The sequence below is a fragment of the Phocoena sinus genome, chromosome 1 (genome assembly GCF_008692025.1).
Source record: "Phocoena sinus isolate mPhoSin1 chromosome 1, mPhoSin1.pri, whole genome shotgun sequence".
Classification (NCBI taxonomy): domain Eukaryota; kingdom Metazoa; phylum Chordata; class Mammalia; order Artiodactyla; family Phocoenidae; genus Phocoena; species Phocoena sinus.
Genome location: NC_045763.1, coordinates 100396365 through 100414048, shown reverse-complemented (window position 1 = coordinate 100414048; position 17684 = coordinate 100396365). Strand labels below are relative to the sequence as shown.

The following is a 17684-nucleotide window of genomic DNA, read 5'->3' as shown; positions in this document are numbered from 1 at the left end:
CTTTTTAAAAAGCAGGACTCTTGTCTTAGCATCATTTTATGTCTGATATTCTACTTAGCACATAACAGGCATTCAATAAATGTTTGGTAAATAAACATGTTTGTAATTTAGATCTGCATTACTATAAAGACCTATCTGAGGTAAAGAAAATAAAATTTTAGATCCCATCAAATTTTTAAGCCATTTAATATTTTGTGAGTTTTGCTACATTATGTCACTTAGGGCCTTTTAAGGACAGTAGTACAATTTCAGCATGACGTTATTTCTTTTTTATTTAATTTTTTTTTTTTTTTTTTTTTTTTTTGGGGGTATGCGGGCCTGTCACTGTTGTGGCCTCTCCCCTTGCGGAGCACAGGCTCCGGACGTGCAGGCTCAGCGGCCATGGCTCACGGGCCCAGCCGCTCCGCGGCATGTGGGATCCTCCTGGACCGGGGCACGAACCCGCATCCCCTGCATCAGCAGGCGGACTCTCAACCACTGCGCCACCAGGGAAGCCCAAGAACTCAGCTTTTAATGGAATACTGTACTATATTTTAAATGAGTTAGATCTATATAGAGATGGGAAGAGATATACAAGATATATTGTGAAGTAAAAAGTGAGTTGCGTAACAGTTTGATACTATATTTAAGAAAAGTAGAATCAGTATATTATGCTTAAAAAAAAGAAATCCAGACAAACATAAATCAGATTATTATCTTTATTTCCTTTTTTCTTTTATTCTCCAATCTTGTAATAGATTCTTTTCTGTGTAACTCTCTAATGTTTGCATTTTTGTACTGTGAGCATGTACTTCTATAAGCAAAAAAAAAAAAAGAGACCAAAACAAAACAAATTACCCGTCAGTTTTTAACCTTTCATATTCTTCTTCCTACAGAATTAAAGTCTTGATAGCTGAATTTTTTTGTTTTCATTTTGTTTTGTTTTTAGTTTGCCAGAAAGTTAGAAAATATCTTTAAGTAAAACTGAAATACTTAAAGGTATGAGTTTGAAGACATTTTAAGCTATATATATCAGATCCAGTCAGTTAATTATTTTAGGACCTGCTTTGGATAGTGTAATATACTAGGTGCTGAAGTAGAATATGAAGGTTATGGTTTCTATTGTGTAGTGACTACACCTTATTCTGGGTAGCAGAAATTCTTGAGTAGCACTTTGTGGAGGAGATAAAGTGAGTAATAATCCTATAATTACATATTTTAAGTATATTTTCTTTTTTTTTTGTCTTTTTAATTTATTTTATTTTTGGCTGCATTGGGTCTTCGTTGCTGCCCGCGGGCTTTCTCTAGTTGACATGAGCAGGGGCTGCTCCCCATTGCAGTGCGTAGGCTTCTCATTGCGGTGGCTTCTCTTGTTGCGGAGCACGGGCTCTAGGCACGCGGGCTTCAGTAATTGTGGCGCTCCGGCTCAGCAGTTGTGACTTGCGGGCTTTAGAGCACAGGCTCAGTAGTTGTGGCACACGGGCTTAGTTGCTCTGCAGCATGTGGGATCCTCCCGGACCAGGGCTCGAACCTGTGTCCCCTGCGCTGGCAGGCGGATTCTCAACCACTGTGCCACCAGGGAAGTCCCTAAGTATATTTTCTTTAAACTGAAAGTTTTTCTTTATATTTTGAGGGTGAAATTTTATTTCACTGTCCTATTTCAGAAACTGAAAAATAAGAATTTCTTTGAAGTCAAATTGTAGAGGACATTTGCTGGTAGGTAAGACATGATAATAAAAAATAAGGTAGCATAAGGAAACAATTTTTTAATGATTAAATAGTGAAGATTTTTAATATAAAATCCTGAAGTATTATTTCCTAATAAACGTACCGTATCTGATTCTGAATTGTCACTTAGATTATTACTCAGTGAAAGTATAGATATATAGTTGCTATTAACAGAAGTATTTTTAGATATATTAAGTTGATACTTTTTATAAGTTTTACTCAATAATTATTAACTTAATATCTTTGCTTACCATTTGCTAAGTGGCTACCAAGATACGGTTTAGTCTAAAGCTTCAGGGTTCTAAAACACATTGAAAATAATTTGAGATGTTTTTATCTGTAAAATAAAACAGAACTCTAATCGAAAGGACTTGGTTTAAGTATTAAACCTCTCTGAAAATAAGATATTCTTTTTATGATGGAGATTCCACTGTGTTTGCTTCATTTTCTTTGCTTCCCACTGAAGAAGCTCTTAGTGCACTTGCAAAGAGCATAAGGAGTCGTGTCAGAGGTCAGCTATTTGAGTCCATTTTCCCACAGTCGCCTGGTGCGAGTGATCTTTTACTGTGTTTTAAAAAATGGGCAAGGATTAAAGAGGATTAGAAAGAATATTACCCTCCTGAATATAGGCCCAAGGCACTAAGGGTAGAGAACCCAGCCAGGCAGCAAATGGGCTTTGCTTGACCAGGACACAACCTCTGCTGCATTCCTTTAAGAAACTGAATGGGAAATGTTAAGTCCCCAAACTGGATTAGTAAATAATCTCATAGCTTGTGACATCTGCTAAAATAAATTGATAAGCAGACTGCATTCTTACACTTTGAGGAGAGAGCTAGAGACATCAAGACTAAGAGTAATTATTCTTTTTGTCTTTTTGCTTTTTAATTTCACCTTTATTGGGGTATAGGAATAAGAGTAATTCAAGATGAGCATTAAGCTCAGTAAGTGTTGGAAAGGCATATTCCATAAACAAAAAAGAAAAATTACTTTAGATGTATTAATACCATGAGTACATATGTATTGATTAATAACCTAAGGCTTAAAATTTAAAACCACTTCAATTATTTTTAGAATTCTTCCTGTTTGTAGTAGTTTTACAAAGTGTTTCACACATTCAACTGTTTAATTCATGTTGTTTATCTTATTAGCTTGTGTAACGACCTGAGGAACTTAGAATTTGAAATGTGAGAATATGTCTTTTAAGACACCTTTGGAATGTTTCTCTTTTTATATCTTATAATAGATGTTAATGTGGTTTGGACCATATGACACATAATTTGGTATCAAATTATTGAAACCCAAAGAGGTTGTTTCACACCTAGTCTAGTAGGGGAGGTGTACTCTGGCCTCAGTCTTTGGAAGAAGTAGTTAGCTAACTAAATATTTTTTAAAAGATTTTGTTTTAAGTTGACCACTTTAATAGTAAAGATGATGTACAAGTGTAATTTTGCATCTTTCTTCATGTAATTAGTATATTTGATTAGTGCAGTAACTGATTATGCTGCTTTTGTTATGGATTATAATATTAAGGCAAGTATTTTCTTCAAGAGTTTAGAATTTAATTTCATATGTGAATAAGAATTGATAGGTCATAACTTCTTTAACAGGCACACTCACTCATCTTGCAGTATGCTCTCAAGTCTCAAGAGTTAAAATTGTTCAAGTTGTCCCCGTACATTGAATATGTCCTCCTATTCTTCTCCCCACCATACCCCCCAACCTGCTCATCCACATTCCACCTGTCTTTATATATCGGCTCAAATCCCAAATTCTATCAAGTGGTTTAAATCATAATTCATACCTCTTAAACATAGAATTACCATATAGCCTAGCAATTCCACTCCTAGGTAACCCAAGAGAGATGAAAACATTTGTTCACATGAAAATTCATACACAAATGTTTATTGCGGCATTATTCATGATAGCCAAAAGGTGAAAACCAAATGTCCATCAAATGATGAATGGATAAACAACTGTGGTCTGTCCATACAATAGAATATTATTCAGCCACAAAAAAGAATGGGGTACTGATACATGCTACAACATGGGTTGTAATAAACCAGTCACAAAAGACCCTATATTATGTGATTCTGTTTGTATGAAATATTTGGAATAGGCAAATCTATAGAGACAGAGAGTATATTAGTGGTTGCTTAGGGCTTAGGGGGATTGTGGGTGTAGAGGGTGATAACTAAAGAGTATGGGGTTTCCTTATTTTAAAATTTTTATTGAAGTATAGTTGATTTACAATGCTGTGTCAGTTTCTACTGTAGAGCACAGTGATTCAGTTATACACATATATATATTCTTTTCATATTCTTTTCCATTATGGTTTATCACAGGATATTGAATATAGTTCCCTATGCTATATAGTAGAAACTTGTTGTTTATCCATCCTCTATATAATAGTTTGCATCTGCTAATCCCAAACTTCCAATTCATCCCTCCCCCACCCCCTCTTCCCTTGGCAACCATAAGTCTGTTCTCTATGTCCATGAGTCTGTTTCTGTTTCATAAAAGTTCACTTGGGTCATATTTCATTTTATTTTATTTTATTTATTATTTTTTAAAATTTATTTTATTTTTGGCTGTGTCAGGTCTTAGTTACGGCATGGGGGATCTTTAATTGTGGCATGCGGGCTTCTCTCTAGTTGTGGCACGCAGGCTCCAGAGCACGTGGGCTCTGTAGTTGTGGCACGCAGGCTCCAGAGCGCATGAGCTCTGTAGTTGTGGCACGCAGGCTTGGTTTCCCCATGGCATGTGGGATCTTAGTTCCCTGACCAGGGATTGAACCTGCGTCCCCTGCATTGGAAGGCAGATTCTTAACCGCTGGACCACGAGGGAAGTCCCTGGGTCATATTTGAGATTACACATATAAGTCATATCATATGGTATTTGTCTTTCTCTTTCTGACTTACTTCACTTAGTATGATTATCTCTAGGTCCATCCATGTTTCTGCACATGGCATTATTTCATTCTTTTTTATGGCTGAGTAGTATTCGATTGTATATATGTATAACATCTTTATCCATTCATCTGTCAGTGGACTTTTAGGTTGGCTATTGTAAACAGTGCTTCAGTGAACATTGGGATGCATGAATCTTTTCGAATTATAGTTTTCTCCAGATATATGCCCAGGAATGGAATTGCTGAATCATATGGTAACTCTATTTTTAGTTTTTTTGAGGAACCTCCATACTGTTTTCCATAGAGGCTGCACCAATATACATTTGGGGTTTCCTTTTGAAGTGATGAAAATGTTCTAAAATTGTGGTGATGGTTGCACATATCTGTGAACATACTAAAAACCATTGAACTGTGGACTTTAAATGGGTGAACTGTAAAGCATGCGAACTATATCTCAATAAAGCTGTTATTAAAAACTAAATTAAAAAATTAATACCTCCTATCCATATTCCTATATACATCTATACCTCTAGTGAAACACTTAACATAGTCTGGTTATAATTTTTTTTTTTTAATTTGGCTGCGTAGGGTTTAGTTGCATCACACGGGATCTTCATTGCAGCATGTGGGATCTTTCCTTGTGGTGTGCAGACCCTTCATTGTGGTGCGCGGGCTCCAGAGCGCATGGGCTCAGTAGTTGCAGCATGCGGGCTCTCTAGTTGTGATGCATGGGCTCTAGAGCACGCAGGCTCAGTAGCTGTGGCACACGGGCTTAGTTGCCCCGAGGCATGTGGGATCTTAGTTCCCCACCCAGGGATCAGACCTGCATCCCCTGCAGTGGAAGGTGGATTCTTAACCACTGGACCACAGGGAAGTCCCAGTCTGGTTAAAATTTTTAACTTAAGAAATCTGTCTTTCTCGGGAGTTCCCTGGTGGTCCAGTGGTTGGGACTGTGCGCTTTCAACTGCCAGAGGCCCAGGTTCAATCCCAGGTCGGGGAACTAGGATCCCACAAGCTGTGCAGTGCGGCCGAGAAAATAGAAAAAGAAATCTGTCTTTCTCATTACCTTAGGAAGCTCTAGAGAATAGTGTTTTGGCATTCCCTAACAAGCATAGTGATTTGCACTCAGTAAATATTAATTTAATTGAACTTCTTAACAATTAAATTCCTTCACTATAGAAGGGAAGTAAAGAAAAAATACTGAATGTTGCCACAACGTGTTATTCCAAAATTGTGTTTTATAATTTTTTACACTTATTCTTCTTTGGAAAAGTAAGTAATTTCCTCCAACATTATTTCCTCAGCTTGAGTTTCCATTTGTGTTTAGTAAAGTCACACATAAGCCATTTATTACCTTATTTTTACCTATAGGAATGTTCTGATCTTTGGAATTTGCATTTCTATAAGCATTTTGTCAGTAGGACCTTCATGTCATTTCAACTAGCTTAATATTTGTTTGTTTTTAAAATCAAATTAACTTTATAAAATTTGAATCTACACTTTTGTGGATATTTGAATTTAGCATAATTTTTCTTTTTTTCTGTGGTGTGTCTATGTGTGTGTGTTATTTTTCTAGTATTTACTAGAGATGAAAAGTCTCATTTTACCTCCAGAACACATTCTGAAACGGGGCGATAGTGAAGCAATTGCCTATGCTTTCTTTCATCTTCAGCACTGGAAGCGAATAGAAGGTGCTCTTAATCTGTTACAGTGTACATGGGAAGGCAGTAAGTATTCTTTTCCAAATGCAGCACTAATCTTTCTGACTAATTATTCCATTCACAGGCAGTCTTTTTGTAATGAGATTGTGAGTTTCTTTAAGGACTTGTTCAGATTGGTTTCAAAGTGAACTCAGTGGTGTTTATTGGTTTACTGGTAGAAGAAACATGTAATGTGCTTATATTAATGCCACATTTAGGAAAAGCAGAATGAGAAACTGTTTGGGTATTCTGCTGTATGTTCACTTAAATTAAGTATTTATAAGGAAAGAATGGAAACTTATATCCCTTCATTTATAACTTTTTTAATGTGGTTAGCTATTGTTCTAATATTTTAAAAATTGGATTTTTTTTTTGGTTTTGTTTTGAGATGTGTACAACATGAAACTATTTTCCTCATTACTGATATCAACTTGGTTCTTTAAAATATTTTTAAAATTGTGGTAAAATACATACAACATTAAAATTACCATTTTAAACATTTAAAAATGTACAGTTCAGTGACATACATGTACATTGTTGTGCAACCATCACCATTATCCTTCCCCCAAATTTTTTCATCACCCCAAAATGAAATTCTCTACCCATTAAACAATAACTCCCCAATCTTCCCTCCTCCCCAGTCTCCTGGTAACCATTCTATTTTCTGTCTCTATGAGTTTGACTACTCTAGGTATCTCATATAAGTGGAATCATACAATATTTGTCCTTTTATATATGGCTTATTTCACTTACCATAATGTTGTAGCATGTGTCAGAGTTTTATTTTTTAAGGCTGAGTAATATTTCATCGTAAGTGTATACAAAATTTTGTTTATCCATTCATCCATCATGGACATTTGGGCTGTTTCTACCTTTTGACTATTGTGAATAATGCTGTTATGAACGTGGGTGCATAAATATCTGTTCAAGTTCCTGCTTTCATTTCTTTTGGGTGTATACCTAGAAGTGGAATTGCTAGATCATATAATTTTGTGTTTAATCTTTTGAGGAGCCACCATACTATTTTCTATAGCAGCTGAACCATTTTACATTCCACTAGCAATGCACAGGGGTTTCACTTTCTTTATATCCTTGTCAATACTTGTTATTTCCTGGATTTTTTGGTAATAGCATCCTAATGGGTGTGGAGTAGTGTCTCATTTTGATTTTGATTTGCATTTCCCTAATAATTAGTAATGTTGAACATCTTTTTATATGTTAATTGGCTATTCATACATTTCTTTGGAGAAGTGGATTATTTTCCACTAACTACCAGATCTCTCTCATTTGTAACTTCTTAAAATCACCTGTCAGTGAAAATTCAAAAATAAATTCAATGTTCATTCACTAAAGTTGGTTAACCTCCTCAAAGTTTACACTGAGGCACCTTTGGGTATTGTAGCAAATTCACAAGAGTGCCATGGGATATTTTAAATTTTTAGTAGAAACATAGCAATACACCATTCAAACTGTAGCTCTAGATAGTTCACGGTTTCAACATTAGATAGCTCTCCATTCTCTATTTTTTTTCAGTGTTGTCATAGCTTTGCAAAGCTGGGTTTTGTTAGTTGCTGTGATTAAAAGAAATACCACACAAAAATCAGTGTGGAACAGGAAATGAGGATAGTGGTGTCCAATGTGATTCCAAGGTTCGAGAAATTATGCAGTGCCCAACAGGCTCATATATCCCATTAGGAAGAAATGATGGTTATTTAAAAATAAAATAACTATTATTTTCATTAATTTATGTGTATTTTTTTCATATCGCTGCTAAGTTGTTAGAACAAAAACTTTTGAAGTTGATCAGACCCACTACTTAATAAGTGGAATTGTTAGATATTTCTTTCAGTGTAGGGGCATCAATAGCAAATTACTGAGACACGAAGGACACCACATGCCCTTGAACCAAGAAAATTTGGGAACCTCTGCATTCTTGCTGAGGTCAGACACTGTGCTTGATACTGACAATATACAGATTAATGAAAGCGAGACTACTAAAACTGAGGAGCTGGATGTTTTGGGGTAATTAGACTTTCTTTTGCTCTTTCTCCAGTAGTCTGTACGCTTCTCAAAACCAGGTGCTCTATCTCATTCACCTTGTATGTGTCTTCAGTGCCTAGTGTTCTGCTTGGCACATAGGAAGTTTTCAATAAGTATATGATTTATTCTGTATTTCATGAATAATCATCTTGATGAATGATTTCCTAGTGCCACTGATTTGCTCTGTGACTTTGGAAAAATCACTATATTTTATTGTAGTAAAACAAAATCCATATTTTAACAAAAGTTTTTAGAGCCAAGGACTAAGGGAAAAACAAAAACCTTATCTCATCTTTGATAGTTGAGTAGGTCAATAAGGATTTCAGAAGTTTGTAGGAGTTGATGATAATCTAGATGAGGGATGGGTAAACTTTTTCTGTAAAGGGCCAGATGGTAAAATATTTAGTTTTTGTGGGCCATAGTCTCTGTTAAAACTACCCAACTCTTATAGCATGAAAGCAGCCTTATATAATGTATAAACGAACAAGGATAGCTGTATTCTAATAAAATTTTATTTACAAAAACATTGGGCCAGGTGTGGCCAAAGGTGATCCCTTTAGGCTTAATTTAGATACTTTGGTGACCCCTGATCTAAATTAAGCTCACAGAAAACTTGATGATAGCTCACATATGAAGTTAGGAGCCATTGAGAACTCTTAGGTTGCCAGTAGTTATGACTACAACAGTTATGTGATTTCCCTAAGAAGTGGAATTCACACGTGGAGAGTTAAGTCTATTGTGTTTGTGATAAGGAGACTGAGGCAAGAAGGACACAGCTAGTCTTACCATCCATTACTCCCTTTTTATTTCAGCCAGACCATTCATGATTCTCTATATAGATCTTATTCTTCTCCTTATTTGTTCCTTTGCGTACTTTGTTTCTTTCATCTAAAATATCTCTGTAAAAAAGAAAATAAAACGCTATGTGAAAATTTAATAAAAATACGTCTCCAAAATAGCTTTGATTGTAGTAGAGGATGAAAGTGAGATTGAATTGAATGTCAACATATGTATTTTATTTTTCACTCAGCTTTTAGAATGATTCCATACCCACTAGAGAAAGGCCATCTATTTTATCCTTATCCCAGCTGCACAGAGACTGCTGATAGAGAGCTATTACCTCGTAAGTAAATATTCAAGTTTTCCTAAATTTAAAATTAGTTGTGATATTGTTTTTCATAGTATTCTCCCATTTTAAAAGTACCTCTGGTTGAAATTCAGGATGCTGTTTAAATACTGTTTTAGCCACTTCTTGGATGTAGTTGCATAATTTAATTCATTCCTGCATATTTTTTGGGTAAAACCCTGTGCTAGATGCAATGAAGGACACAAAGATTAAAGATATTAAAAAAAAAAAAAAAAGGGCTTCCCTGGTGGTGCAGTGGTTGAGAGTCCTCCTGCCGATGCAGGGGACATGGGTTCGTGCCCCGGTCCGGGAAGGTCCCACGTGTCACAGAGCGGCTGGGCCCGTGAGCCATGGCCGCTGAGCCTGCGCGTCCAGAGCCCATGCTCCGCAATGGGAGAGGCCACAACAATGAGAGGCCCGCGTGCCGCAAAAAAAAAGCGGTCATCTTACAAATAATTAAAGAAGAAATAATACCAATCCTTCACAAACTCTTTTTAAGAAATAAAGAGTTGGGGAACACTCCCCAACTCATTCTGTGAGACCAGCATTACCCTGACACCAAAATCAAACAAAAAGCATTCAAGAAAGCTATAGAACAATATCTCTCATGAATATAGACACAAACATCTTCAACAAAATGTTAACAAACTGAATCCACCAACATGTAAAAAGGATTATATTCCATGACCAATTGGGCTTTACCTCACAAATGCAAGGTTGCTTTAACATCTGAAAATGTAATAGAATAAAGGACAATAGATGCAGAAAAACATTTGACAAAAATCTAACACCCATTCATGATAAAAATTCTGAACAAACTGGGAATAAAAGGGAACTTCCTCAACCTGATAAACAGCGTCTATGAAAAACCCACAGCTAAGATCATACTTAATGGTGAAAGACTGAATGCTTTCCCGCTAAGATCAGGAACAAGACAAGGATGTCTGCTTTCTTCTATTCAGCATTGTACTAGAGGTTCTAGTTAATGCCGTCAACCAAGAAAAAGAAATAAAAGGCATTCATGTTCGAAAGAAAGAAGTAAAACTGTCTTTATTCACAGGTGACATGATCTTCTGTGCAAGAAATCCTAAGAAATCCATAAAAATACTACTAGAAATAATAAACAAGTTCAGCAAGGTTGCAGGATGTAATTATACAAAACTCAGTCGTTTATTTATATACCAGCAATGAACAATCCAAAATGAAAATTAGAAAACAGTTCCAATCACAGTAACATCAAAAAGAACAAACAATTTAGGAATAAATTGAAGAAAAGAAGTGTGAGACTTGTATACTAAAATCCACTAAATACTGCTGAGAAAATCTAAGTAAATTGAGAGACAGTCCACGTTTATGGATTGGAAGACCCAGTATAATTTATATGACAGTTCTCTTCAAATTGATCTATAAATTCAGTACAATTCCTACAAGTTGACAAGCTGATCCCAAAATTTATATTGCCAAGTAAAGGACCCAGAACAGTCAAAACATCTTTACAAAGAAGAGTGAAGTTGGAGGGACTATACTTCCCAGTTTTAAAAAGAGCAGTCAAAGAGTCAGGAGGAGAACCAGAAATACATCGGGTTATGATTGCTGAGAGTGTTTTCGTCTAGTTCCTGCTTTCAGGAAGCCAAACTTTTGAAAGAATAGTCTGTACTATTTTTTTTTTTTTTTTTTGTCTCAGCTGCCTTATCATCCACTCATTCTTTTTCTCTGTGAGCTGGTAAATTTCTGTTTAATTTTCCTTTTTTTAAATTTAACTGATAGGTAAGTATGCTGAAAGTTATAATCGCTAGTTTCCTCTTACGATATCAATCTATACCACAGTTTTTACAATTCTGGGTCCATTAGAACTGAAGTCTAGGAAGAAAAGTTGCATTTTTACAACATCAGACTTAATGAGCTGAAAAGTTCAAACAGATAAAAATTTAGGAGAGATTATGGAATTTGAGTATGCTGATATTTTTCTCCCAGGGTTTTTTATTTTTGAGTATGTTGCACATATCCGTGTGTGTGTATGTAGGTGTGTATATGCTTAAATATTTTATTATTTAATCTATTTAACATATACATACATAGCCTTTATATTTTGTTATCTCTACATATATGGGACTAAGATATATTTGTAAGTTATATATAATATGTATATTATTAAATATATATGTTATATAAATAGTAAATGTTGCAGGCATTCTTTGGGTATAAGAGAGCCACTTGAAACTAGCTTTAAAATAAAGAGAATTTGTTGGAAGAAGACTGGATTATCTCAAGGAACCCAAAGGCAACAATTAGAGTTGCACCTCAGAAGAGACTAGAACCAGAAACTAGAAGGCTATCAGGACTTCCAGGAGTCAGTTTTCTGTATATCTCTGTCTCTGACTGCCTTTTTCAGCCTCTCCTATTCTCACTTTTTTTTTTTTCATTCCCCATCTTTTCTTTGTATGAGCTCTCATTTCTGCTTCTCTCAGTGTATCTGCTTCATTTTTATATCTTAATCTTTGCAGTTTGGCTTTCCCTTCTTAGACACTCATGTAGCCATACTTGATACCCCCATACAGCCCTAAGTTTACATATCATCAGTTCAGGCAAATAATAAAGAATGAAAAATATCTCAATCCCACTTTTAAAACTTCTGGGAGAGTAAATCACATTTACCAGGTGTTCATCCCTGATCCAATCAGCTGTGGCGCAGGGACAGGATCAGGTCAAGTAAACGAAATTGCCAAAATATCTCATTCCCTCTGCATCTCTCTACATCACAAAACTTGACTTGGGAGTCATCATTTTCTAAGCATGAATGAGATCACTAAGGGAAACTGTAAAGAGTGTGAGAAGTAAACTATGGGTGAACCATGATGAAAATGTCTAAGGGATGGGTGGCCGATAAGGAGTCAGAAGATTCAGTGAAGGAGTGGTCAGAGAGACAGGACAAGAACCAGAACTAGATAACCTAGAAACTAAAAGGAGGAAAAAATTTCCAAGTGAGGAGGAGTATCTGAGGTATTTAATAAGGTAATTACTGAGAAGAATCCATTGACTTCAGCAATTAGAAGGTCATTAGTGTTAGAAATTTTTCCTTTACTATTACGCTGGTGATAGTAGGTATTGTTTTTCCATTTTAATGGGAACGAGGATATTTAAGGCAAAGGAACGAATCTTTAATTGCGGAACATCAGTATACAAGAGTGTATTATGTTAGGCTAATACATTTAGCCTAAAATTATGCCCCCCCCTCCAGTCGTTACAGAGGTTGACTGATATAAGGCCGTCTTTCATAGTAGTGTGAATAAAATCAAGGTTGTTATTGTTATGTATTGTCAGAGCCATAGGCTACAAGAAGAGAGCTTGCTTTTTGGCAGGGCTTTATTATTTCTAGGGTTCTACTCATTTGCAAATTCTAGAAGGTAGGAGAGGAGGGATATTCTGGGGGTTTTAGTTTGATTATATTGTATATTCTTAGAGTATTTTTTCTGTCTTTGACTATGATAGAATGAACAAAGTTTTAATAATGTAGAGTTTTAATACCCAGGAGTACTTAATGTTTTTTGTTTTCAATTCTCCTTCAACCTTGATATGACTTACAGCATTCTGGAATTTGCTTATGAACCTCATAAGTTCAGACTTGAACTATTCCCTTAGTTCACATAGCTATTTAGTTGTCTTTTATGCCTCCTGATAAATTTTTCTCTACAAGCCAGTGATGAAATTTGAACTTTACTTCCAAGGGAGTGTTTTCTGTACTAGTCATCCATTATTTTGATGTATTAGCCAAACATTGACTGACAAATGAATCTACGGAAAGCAATCCAAAAAGAAATAATTGGATCTCTCCTACAGTATAAAAATTTCACATTTTAGAAAATTATCCTATTAAAGCTATATAGTTTTCTACCTTAAAAAGTAGGAATAATACTATCTATCTCCTAGGGTTATTGAAAAAAAATAAACTAATATAAATTAAAGCACTTTGTGAGCCACAAAATGCTACAGTTTAATTAATATTATTAATTGTGCTGTCTCTCACACAAAAGCAATTATAGTAACCATTGGCACATATAAGTATTTGTTCCCTGTCTTTGCAAATATGGTTTGTATCTTTTGATTTGCTGGAAGAAGTTGGCCTCTAATGGCTGAGGGACAGAGCAGGAGGAACTGCTGCTTTTTTGGGTGCTGAAAGCACAATGTTGTCCACAGCTTCTAATGTTTCTAACTTAAAAAAATTCAGACTTGGTGTGCTTTTACTTTAAACATGACTCAAGGCTCTGGAAATTTTCTGGATTTTTAATGAGTTTGCTTTTTGGTATACACTTTCTGAAGATAGTATAAGACATTAAAAAAAATCCTGGCTACTGAAGGAAACTTAGGTGTAATCTTCCCTGTGAATCATTATGTTTTAAAAAGTTAAATTTATAGCTGACCTCAATTCAGCACTGAATTAGTCATTCCTTACTTATGCAGGATATTACATCAGGAATTCCTAGGTTTGTGTCCAACCCTGAGCAGTCAACTGAAGTCCCAGAATAACTCTCAGTTTAACAGACATTTATTGAGTACCTGCTGTCTGCCAGTCATTGTAATAGGCTCCTCTCAGCATTATTATTCAAGTATTTTCAAATTTCAAATGACATAAAACTACCTGAATACTATTGGTAATGAAATATCCAATCATTAGAAAAATAATACCTGAGTAAATGTGCGAATGTGGTAAAATGAGACAAGGGACTCCATATATATTCAGAATCCTAGGGCTTTGGTGTTCTGGTTAGATTTTTACAGTGCTCAATGAAATGCCACATATAGGACACTTATTAATAACTGGGTAAAATTGTTAACTTATTGTTCTGGTAAATCTCCAACCACACGTCTGTCTCTTGATCTCTATACTTATCTCTGAGCTCCCAAAGATCAAAATTATAACAACACCTTTATAAAGGGCTTATAGTGTTCATCATAACAATTCCATAGCAACTACTAGAGGGTTTAGCAACTTATTCAATATCACACAGCTAATAAGTGACAAAGCTCTTCTTCAAAACCACCTCAGCATGACTACAATTACTGTTCTTTCCCACAGTGCCATCCTATTCCCAGTTCCCAGCAGTCGTCTGGCTATGTAGGTGTTCTGTTGATGCTAGAGAAAATAATGGATAATTTCTTTCTCCCTTGCTTGACCAGAGACTTCTTGTTCCTTTTTTAAAAAACATTTTCCTTTTTAGTTTTTATACATGGATTTCATTTGAAAATATTAAAACTGGCTTACACTGTATTCTGAAATAAAATCCATTTCTGTCTTTTCTCCCTTGCAGCGTTTCATCATGTTTCTGTTTACCCAAAGAAGGAGCTTCCTTTTTTCATCCATTTCACAGCAGGACTATGTTCTTCTACAGCAATGATAGCTCTTCTCACACACCAGTTTCCTGAAATCATGGGTGTTTTTGCTAAAGCTGTAAGTATGATCTCAAGGACTTGTGCAGAGTATTTGTAAAACACTCAAGAAACCATCTCTGATCTGTTTGTGCTAAACCAGCTGAGCAGTGAAGATATTTGTTATAGTAAATTACAGGAATTGATTTGTAAAGTTGCTGCCATAAATATGTCAAACATAAGATTTTGGTGATTTGAGCTGTGTTTTTGTTGCTTAGAAGTTGAGAGAATACAATGGCATAACATTATAAAGTTGGTCTTTGTAGATCACTTTTGGTGGTAAGCATAGCCCTTGTTCCTAGCTAAAGAATAATCCACACCTTTTAAATGCATTTTCTTCGGCATTTAAAAAAAATCCCTTGTTTTGTACAGAAGCCTTTTGATTTTTCCATTTAAAAGAAATCATTAGTTCTCAGGATTTGGTGGACGTTAAATTCAAGACTGCAACTAGGATGAAGAATAAGTAGGTAAGGTGGGACAGTTGCGACATTTGCCCTGGGTTCAGAATGTGCCTCTTTACTCAAAATTTCTCCCTGTTTTTATATCTACATGTTCTTATTGATCTCCCAACCTTGGGTGTAGAACCATGTACAAACCTTTATTTTTATTTTTACCCTTTAGTTTTGAACTGCTTCCCCATTTCTGGACCCAGGTCCAGAAAGTATTTGAGGACTGATATTAGAGTATCCCATGATTTTTTACTTTTCTACATAAACCTGTTAATTAATGTCACTGGCTCAAAGCAAAATTACCAAAGATAAGTCCCTGTAAGTCTCCAAGCCTTTTAAAAAATGTGTCTTGTATATCTTTGTATTTTTACCAACTAATAAGACTTCAAACGCCAAAAGAAAATGTTAATTCATTATATTCCCAAATGGAAAAGCACTGAGAACCATAGAAATACTAGGCCTTACTTGGTAATGTAATTTCTATATTTTTGTCTATGTGCCTCCATTCTAACTCCCTGTTTCCTCACACTTTCTTTTCCTGCATTAGGAGTTTATTTTGTGCCTTAAAGATTAGTTGGTTTTCTTCTGGCACCAGTAGTAAGAGCACTGGTTTCTCTTTTTCCCTGAAGATCAACTGTATAATGTGTTAAGTTGCCACTGGCTGTAGGCCTAGGAGTCTGAGACTACACTTGATTCTGGGTCAGGCTTCAAGAAGGATGACTTTTTACTGTGTTCAGGGAGTATAGATATTTGGGTTGGAAACTGACTCTTCTGCTTCCTTTTAGTATAAGGAGAAAGCTTAGTGATCATACCATAACTGTTGCTTGCAGTAGTGCTGACTGGGGAGCAAGTGTGTCTCAAACTGAAATGACTTCACAGTGTAATCTGGCATGGAAAAAAATGGACTAGACAGAGAATCTTGTCAATTTAACAACCGGAAAAAAATACGCAGCTGTGTATTTGAGATCACAGGAAAGCAGTGGAAGAGATGATCCTTGGGTTTCTCTCAGGGCAGTGGGAAGGAGGTAAAATAGAGAGAGGAGGAAGATCTAGAATCTGGAGTAGAGATGTAGTCATTGTTAGTAGTGTACTGCCATGTGGTACTGGCTAAAATTAATGTGCAGTGTACTCACTGTTTGCTCTATTCATCAGTGTTAGTATATATAGTATATATATAGTGTCTGCCTTTACCTAAGAGATCTCTGATGCCCCAGAAGAGCCTTTAAGATTGCATAGCACAAGCTCCTAGCAGTGTCCGAGAATGAATAATTACACATTTGAAGGTGGAATCTTCTTTTTTAGACCAAAAGTTATTAATTTACTGTGCTTCTAGTTGATGAACAATAAACAGGCATTTGTTTCCTATCTTTTGGTTTTGTTGGTAGTGTATAGTGTTTAAAATGTGCCTGACAGCAAACTTTTACAGCCATGTTTTATCCTTGTGGCCTTTACATGTACATTTTAAATTCCTAAAAGTTAAATATTTACTGAAAGTACCTGCAAACCAATATTTGTTACGCAGCAGTTCCAAGGGCAGTTTCCATTTAAGAATTAATGGGAAATGATTATGGTATAGGCAGGCTCCAGCTTATAAACTCAATATACAAATACCTCAACAGACAGCAAGGAAACTAGAGGCTCAAATTCTGCTTCTTCACCACTTAATATAGTGTGGTCTCGGGCTTCCCTGGTGGTGCAGTGGTTGAGAGTCCGCCTGCCAATGCAGGGGACGCGGGTTCGTGCCCCGGTCTGGGAGGATCCCACATGTGCACAGAGCGGTTGGGCCCATGAGCCATGGCCGCTGAGCCTGCACGTCGGAGGGGAGAGGCCCGCAATGGGAGAGGCCTGCGTAACACACACACACACACACACACACACACACACACAAAAAAAAAAATATATATATATATATAGTGTGGTCTCTGCCCCGGGAGCATTACCATCATCACCCAGGAACTTGTTAGAAACACAGAACCACAGGTACCACTCCAGCCTTCCTGAATCTGCATTTTAACAAGATCCTCAGGTGATCCTATGTACACATTTAAAACTTGAGAAGTCCTGCTTTACTCTACCCCCAATAAGAAGAATTTAGAATTCCTGGGTAGTGCCACCTTATCAAGGTGGAGAAGGGGTAGGATTGTAGAGTCGTTATGAACATAGGTTCTGGAGCCAGACTGCTTTGCTTTGGATTCCAGCCCTGACACTTATTGGCTGTGCCACCTTGGGTAACTTGCTTAACATTCCACGCCCCCACCCCACATTGTAAAATGAGAATAGTACTACCTCATGGGTTTTTGTGAGGGTTAAATGAGTTTAAAATTTATCAA

At 36.1% G+C, this 17684-nt stretch overlaps 1 protein-coding gene across 8 annotated transcripts in view; it reads left to right on the top strand.

Moving 5' to 3' along the window:
• The window catches only part of ST7L (suppression of tumorigenicity 7 like), a 70729-nt gene extending 55021 nt beyond the window's left edge, over positions 1–15708 (top strand). For 6 of the 8 annotated variants that reach the window (XM_032634838.1, XM_032634871.1, XM_032634847.1 and 3 more), the window contains 3 exons: positions 6192–6342; positions 9386–9478; positions 14788–15274. In XM_032634838.1, the coding sequence (XP_032490729.1) occupies positions 6192–6342; positions 9386–9478; positions 14788–14966 (423 nt within the window). In that variant the 3' untranslated portion in view covers positions 14967–15274. Of the gene's footprint in view, positions 1–6191; positions 6343–9385; positions 9479–14787 lie in introns of all 8 variants that reach the window. The other 2 variants (XM_032634829.1, XR_004350375.1) reach the window with 2 other exon arrangements.
• The last annotated feature ends 1976 nt before the right edge of the window (positions 15709–17684 follow it).